Source organism: Callospermophilus lateralis, chromosome 3 (genome assembly GCF_048772815.1).
Source record: "Callospermophilus lateralis isolate mCalLat2 chromosome 3, mCalLat2.hap1, whole genome shotgun sequence".
Taxonomy (NCBI): domain Eukaryota; kingdom Metazoa; phylum Chordata; class Mammalia; order Rodentia; family Sciuridae; genus Callospermophilus; species Callospermophilus lateralis.
Window position 1 is genome coordinate 187,019,713 of NC_135307.1, and position 10,191 is coordinate 187,029,903.

General features: G+C 51.3%; 1 protein-coding gene across 1 annotated transcript; it reads right to left on the reverse strand.

Moving 5' to 3' along the window:
- Window positions 1-2,174: 2,174 nt before the first annotated feature.
- Tfap2c (transcription factor AP-2 gamma) lies at window positions 2,175-9,890 on the reverse strand. The gene is made up of 7 exons (XM_076849149.1): window positions 9,843-9,890; window positions 7,783-8,268; window positions 7,635-7,686; window positions 6,018-6,234; window positions 5,331-5,449; window positions 3,308-3,452; window positions 2,175-2,460 (listed from the first exon to the last, which is right to left on the reverse strand). The coding sequence occupies exons 1-7, from the start codon at window positions 9,888-9,890 to the stop codon at window positions 2,175-2,177; spliced, it is 1,353 nt and encodes a 450-aa protein (XP_076705264.1).
- Window positions 9,891-10,191: the final 301 nt, after the last annotated feature.

Here is a 10,191-nt window from a genome sequence, read left to right on the forward strand (position 1 = left end):
GGTTGCAGCAAGGCCTTATTCAATGTGGAAAATCCTTTTGCTCCCACTTCCTTTGAAGCCTGGCCACACATGCCAAACCACAAACATATCACTTCCTGGCGGATACGCCAGGCCACTTCACCTTGAAGTTGAGTGCCAGCAGTGTGCATCTAAGACCTCTGCAAACACCCAGGGAGGACACAACCCTTCCAGACTCCTCCACTCCCCAAGAAGCATAAAGACCCAGTCTCTGGTTTGCCCCACAGGCAGAAAAATGACTAGGATGCCCTGGGCAGAGGGCCACATTCCTAAAGATGGAGAATTTGGATTCATTGAAAACATTGACACACTACACCTCCATTGCTTGCATTTGGCTGAACGCCAAGTCCTCTAAGCCACATCTGCCCAGGGAATACCTGTGAGCTCATGTCCCCTCCTGACCAGCATCCGGCGTCCCAGCGTGCTGAGCGCAGGGCAGGAAGGCACCCATCCTTAGGAACTGCTGTTTTGGAAACCTCTGCCCTGGGCTGGGGGTGTGTGGCCAGTGGTAGAGCATGTGCTCAGCATGCCTGCCTCCCTGGCTTCCATCCCCAGCACCAAACCAAAGGGGGATATAAAAAAGAGAGAGAGAGAGAGAGAGTTAGCCTATGTCTCTCAAAGTCAATAAACTATCCCTCACACACTTCCTGTCACCGGAGTGGGGAGAATGGTGCCATCTGCTATCAAGACATTGGTGTTAGTGTAAAGACCCGAGGCAGTTGAGAAGTCTCACTAGGGAGAGAAAACAAAACTCAAGATTCCTCCCAGACAGACACAGCTCTTTTGCTCAGTCTATTATATTATTAAGCCACAGTCAAGTCATAAATTAGCTATGCGCTCTTCCACTCATCCTAGAGACTCAGGGGAAAAAAATCAAGTTAGAACCAGACTTCCACAGATTCTATCCAGAATACTTTTATTATACAGGTATTATATGCACACAATGATTGGGGAAACATTTACAGGCATGGAGTTCAATTCTAAACCTCCATTTCACCCACACCAACTATAACACACATTCACTGTAGGGTGAATGAGCCCCACAGGAACGAGATGCCAAGTTACTGCTTTCTGAATAGAGAGCTCCGATTAAATAGAATCTTCCAAACCAAGAACAAAGCCCTGTATGCTTTTTAATTCTTCATACCCTGTGTACAGATGAATAAAATCTAAAGACGTGTTATAGATTACCCCACCACCATTAAAAGTTAATATTAAAATCGAATCCTATTTCTCAAAAACTTGTAAGAAGTGTACCTGTATTTACAGACCCCATTAAATTATGCATAAATAAAATCTGTACACTGAACACACTGTGCCTCAAAATACAGAGCCTCCACAGGGACTTGGGGGTGACAGGCGGCAGCAGACGCTTGTGTTCACCCTTTTCAAGTTTACTCAAAAATCAAGATCTGAAATAAATATGCAAATAAAGCTTCAGTACCTTACAGGAACCTGTCGTTTCAAAGAGTCATCCACTTAAAGAGTTAACTTTCAAAATTAAAAAAAAAAAAAGACAAAAGAAAAATGAAATCGTCAGCAGGCATTGTTTCTACAAGTTTCCTACAAACCAGAGGCCCCTGTGAGCACAGGTTTGCACCACCCAGCACCTGCTCACTGGCCGCCGAGCACGCGGTACCTCTGCCTCCTCCTGGGGGGCACGATTGCCGAAGAAGGTAGATAAAGACTGATTTTTGAAAACAATATTTAGTGGGCATAAAAACCAGCCATATCTTAACACTGAAGGAAATAAGTTATAGTTGATCTGAACCGCATCAATCGGATGTTTCAACAGCTAGGCGCATGGCTTCTTGTCAGCCCCAGGGAACATATGAGAAGGTTCTAAAACTTGTAGCACCACTTTCAGAGGAAGGAGGGATGGGGTTCCAAAAAATGAACGCTCAACAAGTAAAACAAAAACCAGTACTTGTCACCTTGGGATCCTGTGTCCAAGGTCAGACACTGCAGCGCTGGAGAAGCCACAGGGATCCAGGAGGGCAGGTCAAGATCCTGCAAGCCTCAAGGGACACAGGCCTTTGGATAGGTGGATAGGGGAGGTTGGAAGCTCCTCCCCCAGCAGGAGGGGCGTCCTGGTCTGTCCCAGTGGAGAAGGATTCCTCAGTCCTTTCCCTTCCCGCCCTCTGCTCATGCCCATTTTACTTCCTGTGCTTCTCCATTTTCTCCAGGGTCTTATTAGAATCTGCGGGACTCTGGTCTCCGGGGTTCATATAGGATTTGTCTATGACAATCAGGGCTTCTTTGATGTAGTTCTGCACCGCAGACACAGCGGCGCAGATGGCCTGGCTGCCAAACCCGTGGGTAATCAGGCTGAAATGAGACAAGCAGTTCTGTATGTTTGTTTCCAAGACCAGGGAGGGCCTGTTGTTGCCATTGGGTGTTCGGTCTTGATTGAGGAGGTCCGTGAATTCTTTACACACTTGCCTGGGAAGACATCAGGAATCCAGTGAGTGACACCCAGCTCTTCAGGAAGGGAGTGCAGGACAAACCACCCTGAGGATGACCCCTGGAGGCAGTGGGTGGCCTGGCTGAACCAAGCAAGGGAATGGAAACTACCGCCAACGGCCAGCTACTGCACTTAGCACCTATTAAGTGCCAGAGTCTGAACTAAGCTCTTTTCCAGAGCTATCTTATCTATCCTCTCTGCAATTAGAAGTAACAGGATTAACCCTGCAACTAGCCAAGGTCACCAGGACCCTGAGGTCAAGGCAGTTTCTTTTGGTATAAATGAGTTCCAATAAATGAACCTTAATCAGGAACCCAGAGAATCACGCATGCGTCCCCTGAAACTCCCAATCTCTGCCCAGGCTGGCTCATTGCACTCCTGCCTCCTTTCCTGACTTGACTGTTCTGCTTCATTTAGCTTGATTGTAAAATCAGCCTCCTTTGGGTTTCCATGAGAAACTCCACAGCTGCATTTAGTAGCATGTGAGACATTTAATTGGCTCAGGACTCCTTCAAATCTGTTATCAGGAGGCAGAAGACACACAATCTCTTTACTGCCTATGATAAAACAAATTTTTATAAGCTATGCAAATATAGAAATGGAAGAGGGCTGAACCAAGTTGAGCCCAGTAACCAGGCAGCCCAGAGCGCTCATGAGCAACACACTCGGGCGACCCTTCCAAATTCTGCAAGAAAGTTCATGGCTTTGACTCAGGAACCAGGGATCTCTTGGCCTTTTCCTTCTCTGCACCCTGTTTCACGACTGGTTCCTTTTCTGAGCTGCAGGGACTGCACGCCTGAGCTCCGAGACAGTATGGATACTCACTGAGCTGCCAGCAGCGTATTCTTCCTCGTTGCCATCTCATTCCGCCCTCCTAGGTGAGGCCTGGTTAAATATTCGGCCACTGGCTTACTAGGAAACTCCGCTTCACAGACGTAGGCAAAGTCCCGGGCCAAGTGAACAGCTTCGCCTAGAATCATCAGCAACAGACAACAGGTTTAGGTTTAGGTTTTCGGATGGCTGCGGGAAATGCCAGCAAACTGCCCTTTCTCTTTCCCAGAGACTGTCTGCCAGCCGCTCTGCATTCTAAGATGAAATCACACAGGGCAAAAACTCCATGGCAGACCTGCAGGCAGGGCTTCCAGGGCGCCCTCCAGGTGTGGAGGGTAAGGAGCACAGGTGGGGGCCAAGCACTTGAAGTCCTTCCGGTGCTTGAGAAAGTTCCCGCCCCCTGCTCCATGACCAGAGGTCCACACTTCCTCTTGATAGTCAAAGTTTTTGTGGGACAGCAGGAAGATGAAGGGAGATAAGCTCCTCTGTCACGTGAAGGGGGCCTCGGGAGGAGACCAGTGGAGTCATCACCCACCAGAAAGGGACCTTTCCTGGCCCCAGGAAGCAAGACAGGAGGGCTTTGCAAAAACCCCAGATGGCAGCGGAGCGGTAAAGGGGCCACTGCTAGGGATCAGAATCTGAGAGCCATTGTTCCAGGAGCACATTCATTCAAGCCCCGTGCCTGGCTGGTCAGGAAACCCTGCAAAACCCACACTTCTTCCCGCAGGGCAGCTATTCCCAAGCCAGCAGCCCTTATTCCTCACCCTGACCTCTAAGCCACTGGTAAAAGGGTAGAGAGGGTCTGTGCCAGGTCTCAGCACCACCGTCACGCCAAGAGGCCAGGGACATACAGTGTTCAAAAGGCTGTGCTGTCCTGAAGCCCCCTTCTCATTGGCTTCCCCAGCCCAGAGCCAGAGCCAGCACCCCGTTGCGGGTGAGGGGCCGAGGCCATAGTGCATTCTTGGCTACTTTATAGGTCAGGGGAAGGATCTCCCATCCAAGAAAGTAAAACACCACACACTATAATCTAAGAACTAGGAAGAGAATCGCTGCTCATCCCTGGATTTTTTTGGTACCTGGGATTGAACTCAGGGCCCTCGACCACTGAGCCACATCCCCAGCCCTATTTTGTATTTTATTTAGAGACAGGGTCTCACTGAGTTGCTTAGCGCCTCGCTGTTGCTGAGGCTGGTTTTGAACTCTCAATCCTCCTGCCTTAGCCTCCCAAGCCATGGGATTACAGGAGTGTGCCACTGTGCCCTGCTCCTTAACGCTTTTTGAAAATTTTATCTTGAGACAAAAATCTCACTAAGGCTGACCCCAAATTTAAGCTCTTCCTGACCAGCCTCCTGAGCCACTGGGATTACAGGTGTGTTCCCATTTTGATGGAAGGAAAGGAGTTGACCTGGGCACGTCCCACTGTGTCCCGATAGTCCACAGCTACAAAACTATTTCAGAAGTGCTACTTTTGACCATCAGTAAGTAAGTTGCCTTTTTTTTTGGTGTGGGGGGGGGGGTTAGGAATTGAATTCAGGGGATGAGCCACATCCCCAGCCGTATTTCGTATTTTATTTAGAGACAGGGTCTCGCTTTTGCTGAGGCTGGCTTTGAACTCGTAATCCTCCTGTCTCAACCTCCAGAGAAGCAAGGATTACTGAAGTGCTCCAAGGTGCCCGGCTAATAAGCTACTTTTAAAAGCTGTAGCAACGGATCAGCTTTCAAAAAACATGTTCATGAAATAGGAAATTTTATTCACCCCTATGGCATGATTTTGACTGGGAAAACCAATTTCTTTTTTAACATTGACTTTCTGGGGAACCCAGAGCAGAATGCATGAGCAGTCATACACAAGTGTTAGCTTATTTAATAAAATTATGATTCATTGTAATGAACATGACCATTCAAACTGCTTTCATCTCTCCTTGTAACTGAGCCTTATGAATTGTTTTCTGCCTCTTTGTTGACAAAGCACTAAAGACAGTGCAAACTTAAAACACCACAGAACAATAGCACCGACCTTCCACCAAGGATGTCAAGAGGGTCACGTGAGCAGCTTTCCGTCTCCCAGCCGGAAGATTCAGCCCAATCTTGTCCAACTTCTCCCGCAAAGATCGGCCTCCATTTTTGGACTTGGCTCTGGGAAAAGAAAGTTGACTATTGTCAAGAAACCACGCTTTGAAAATTCTACAGTCCCTATGTGCTGTTGTCAAAGCTGAAGTCCATCAACGCCTGCATGATGAGAGTCGTCATCAGAAGTGATACCTTGTTTAATTAATCCCCGTAAAATTAAAAATCAAAACCCTCCCAGAGAATCACTGGCCTTCTGCTTTGGGGATTTTGTTGTTGTTTAATCGCAGAACACAGCAAGTTGTACTGGAGTAGATGAATTTTCTCTTGTAAAATTGCAACAACCTCCCCAAAACCCCCTGGGGGAATGAAGCCCACACAGCCCCCCTTCTCCTAGTACAGATGCTGCTGCTTCATGCATAGAATCAAATCCCAACCAAATGATAATTTGTTAGCGCTGTTTTAGCACTTCCTTCTGCATTTGGCACTTTCTAAAAGAAAAGAGAGAAATGTACTGAAAACTCTCTCTAAGCCCATTACAATTCAGCGTTAGGTATAAAAGTTACATAAATGTTAAAAATACCTCCAAGCCCTTTTATACATTCACCTTCCAATCCCCAATCTCAGAGCCCAGTACCTTCTGAGAACACCTCCCAGCAGTGAGGCATTTAAACATTCAGGCGGTGACAATCGCCTCTGCACTTCAGCCACCGTCACTTTGTATTTGGACGTGGAGCTGAGGAGGGACAGTCTTCCTGGAACCGAGCAGAAGACTTCACTGGGATTCATCACGGCTCCCACCAGCTCCTTCTGACAGGGGAGACCTAGGGGGTTCTTAGTCATGGAAATGGGACCTGAGAGACAAGACCAGGACTGGTGGTCAGAGTTGCATCTGAGCAAGAGACCTTGGGGGGAAAAACCCCAGGAACCAAAGCTAAAAGCAGTCTTCAGACAAACAGCTTCACACACTGTATCACAAATCACAAGGAGATCTTCCCCGCGGGCACTGGGGATGGAACCCAGGGCCTTGCACATGCCAGGCAAGCGCTCTACCACTGAGCCATATTCCCAGCCCTTTTTTTTTTTTACTTTGGACAGGGTCTCACTTAAGTTGCTGAGGCTGGCCTCAAACTTGCCTAGGCCTTCTGAGTAGATGGGATTACAGGCATGTACCGCCACACCCTGCTCAAGCAGACTTTTTAAAGCCAAGTTCTTTCCTCAAAGATAAATCTAAAATTCACAAGATAACACCTTGGAAAATCAATTAGCCAAGATTCCAAGCATAGAATCTTTTTGTTTTCAGAAAACTGCTTCAATATTAAATAAGTGGTGATTTGTTCCCCCTCAACGAACAACGAAAAGCACAGTACAAATTCAGATTCTTTGCCAAAACATTTAAATGCAGCTGATCACAATAAATTTTAAAATACAAATTAGTCCTTTTTTTTTTTGTTAAGTTTACTGGGTAATTCTATTTTCCAATTTTTCCCCAAATACCATTTCCTCACACTCCCTAATCTACTCAAACACTTCAAGTTCAAGTAACAAACCTTGACTCTTTTAATTTAGATTGACTTCATTTCCCAAAACAGCCAGATTGGAAATCCTATCAGTATGTAACTTAAATTTGCAAGCCACTCCAAGCAACCCAATGTTCTCCATCTCCTCCCTCCCCTGCAAAAACCCAATCTCTGACTGATCATGCAGCTCTGTCCCTTTCAGGTCTGTTTATTTGGTAGCCCAAACTGTTTCAAAACTTTTCTTGCAGGTCAGAATTCACTACTCTTCCCATATGCATGTTTGAAATTCGAAATAATAATCACATCGACATCCACAATTAAAACTGTCAACAGAACCAATAACTAAGGTGCCAGCTTCGTTTTTTTCCTACCCCCGGAATTAATCACAATACCAACTCTGGGAGACTTTCCGACTCTGTAAAACACCCTCGGGCATTCAAGAAGTCACATTTCCCTGAGAACACTAAGGAGTAGCGACTCCAGAGATTAAGAGGCAGCTCCTAAGAGCTCCCTTTTCAATCACATCGGGGTAAAAAAAAAAAAAAAAAAAAAAACAACCCAGTCCTGTCACTCCTACAAACCTAGCCTCCCTCAGTCCCCGTGGGTCCCCTCTATCACAGAATGTCCCATGATGACCACCCAGGACCCCCATCCTGGCAGCAAACTGATAACTTCACAAGCTGGGCTGCCCGCGCAGAGCCAGAGGAGGAAAAAACCTCTCGGTCACTATTTACCTTTGCGGATTACAGTCTGATCGGGCCCAAGCAAGTGTGGGTCGTCAACGTTCTGGGGGGAGAAATGACAAAAGTTTCCTTTCAGTTTGGGGTGAACGTGGCATGAGGGGTGGCTGTGAGGCCAACGAACCCCAGCGCAGCCGCTCACCTGCACCTCTTCCATCTGGTGAGCCATGTCGTGGAGCCCCAGGTTCTCCGCCAGCCCCGCGGAGTCCAAGGCGTGCGCGTGGGGCAGCAGCAGGTCCGAGCGGCGGTAGGCATCCCTGCGGGCGCCCACGGCGCCTCCCTCCAGCCCGGAGAGGTGGGGGAGCAGGCTGGCCGGGCGCCCGTGGTGCGAAGGCAGGCCGGCGCCCTCCTGGCTCTGGCGGCCGGGCCAGGCCTGCTGCTGGCTGCCGGCGGCCGCAGGCTGGTGCAGGGGGTTGATGGCCGCCGCGTAGGCTTCGCCCAGATGCGAGTAGGGATCTGCCGACTGAGAGTAAGCCAGCTGCTGGTAGGGCGGTGGAAAGTAGGGTGGCGGCTGGTATTCGGCGACTCCAGTGTGGGACAGCGGCGGTGCGGAGCTGTAAAGATGCTGCCCGGCCGAGGAGAGGTGGGGGATGCGCGGGTTCCCGTTGCTACTCGCATCGTGGCGATCCTGTAAGAGCAGAGCAGAGACCCGGTTAGGGCGAAACCCTGCTACAGCGAACCGGCCGGCGGCGCGAGGAGGAGCCGTGAATCCCCGGGGTCCGGCTCCGGGTCGGATCCCGGCATTTCACAGTCAACTGTGAGACCAGGGACTCTCCGAGGGAGGAGAGGCTGGTTTAAGACCTGGGGGGATGAGTCCGCCGAGCCCGGCGGCGAAAGTCTAGGCGCTTCGGTGGCCACGACGCTCAGAGGCGCCTGCTCCGGACCTCGGGTCCCAAGCCAGGTAAGTCCGGGGTAGAGGCAGCAGCCTGCGATCGGGGGGTGAGTCAGCCTGTAGCTAACGCCTAGCCGAGCGCGCTCGCTCTTCAGCCCGCACATGTTGGAGTCGCACGGCAAAACGGAAGCAGCTGACACGGATAAAGCGCACAGCCCGGGAGGAGTGCATCTTCCCCGCCCCAGGGACCCTCCCTTCCACGCCCTGAGGACAAAGACCTCCGGGCAGGTGACGCCCCCAGGGAGTGCCTGCCATCCAACATCGCCCGAGGATCTAGGGAAGGAACGCTCGGAGGCCAAGGCTATCCTCCCCGCCAGCCAGGCCCGGCCAAGTGGAGCTAAGATTAAGATCGGCCTGCTCGTCCAAGGCCAGTTGCCACACTTGCGGGTGCAGAGGGAGAATGAAAAGACCCTGAAAATTGGGCAACCTTGCCTGCTCTCGTCCCCTCGCTTCTCGGCGGCCTGATTTAATTCCTAAAAGATGTGTTTCCATCTGTCCCGGGGTCACAAGGGCAGCAAGGAAAACAGGAGAAACATGGTACTGTCGCCCCCTAGCGGAAGTGTCCGGGTCTGCGAGCAGGGGCAGCCCCTCCAGGTCCCGGAGACAGCGTGCGCTCTAGCGTCCGGGCCGCCTGGACTCCCCTCTGCACGCGCCCGGGTGCTCGACTCCCGCCGCCTGCGTCTTCTTCCTCTTCCCGCTCGCCGCCTCCCTCCCTCCTACTCTCCGAAACTCTAGCTCAACCTGTCCGACAGGCTGGAGCACTCCCGAGCGCTTACGGCCCCATGTGGCCTCAGCAACCCCCCCCCAACACTCCCCAGCCCCCACTTCTCCTGAAAGCCAAGCTACGACTGCTTTCTTGCTTCCCTGAGGAGGTAGCGGGGCAGGTGACATGCCCTCCTCGGAGGAGGCTCTGCAAAAAGTGTCGCCGGCAGGTAGTCTCCCTTGATCCCTTTAGACCAAGACTTCCTGCGAAAAAGCCACGTCTAAGGGTTGCAGACGGGCGCTCTTCCGTGAAAACGGGAAGAAGGGCTGTTCTCTTCGGAGGAAACCGACTGGTAAGCTTTGTGGGTGGGATCTGCCATTCTCCTTCCAGGCCTTGTTCCCTAGGGCTGGGTATTTAGGAAAAGACCCGGTACTGGAAAGGGGACCCGGAGAAAGGGGCTCAGGGGGTGTCGGGAGGACCGAATCGGGCTCCGCCGAGAGATGAGGGCTCTTGCGCACTCGTCCCGGACTTCGGTCTGGTGTCCCTGCCTCCGCAACTGTACTCCAGGGGGCTGGGCTGCGCCCCTGCACCCCTGAGCCCCGCTCACCTCGCAGTCCTCTTCGTACTTGACATTATCGGTTATTTTCCACAACATGGCGTCCGGCGTCCCCCAAAACAGTCGCCAGTTAAATCCAGACTCCCCCCACCCCCCGAGCGGTAAATCCAAAATTGGGGTCACGGTGACCAGGCGCCTGCCGCCGCCCCGCCGCGCGCGGGCCTTGCTGTCCGGATCACTGGACGCACATCGGCGGACGTAAGAGCGCAGATGTTGCCGCCGCGGGTGTAGAGACCGCTGCCGTGGACCCGGGAAGCCGCACCCGCACAGTGTCCCGGCGATAGCCGCGGGACCCGAGTGCCTTAATGAGAAGGAAATTATCATAACTCCTCCCCGGGGG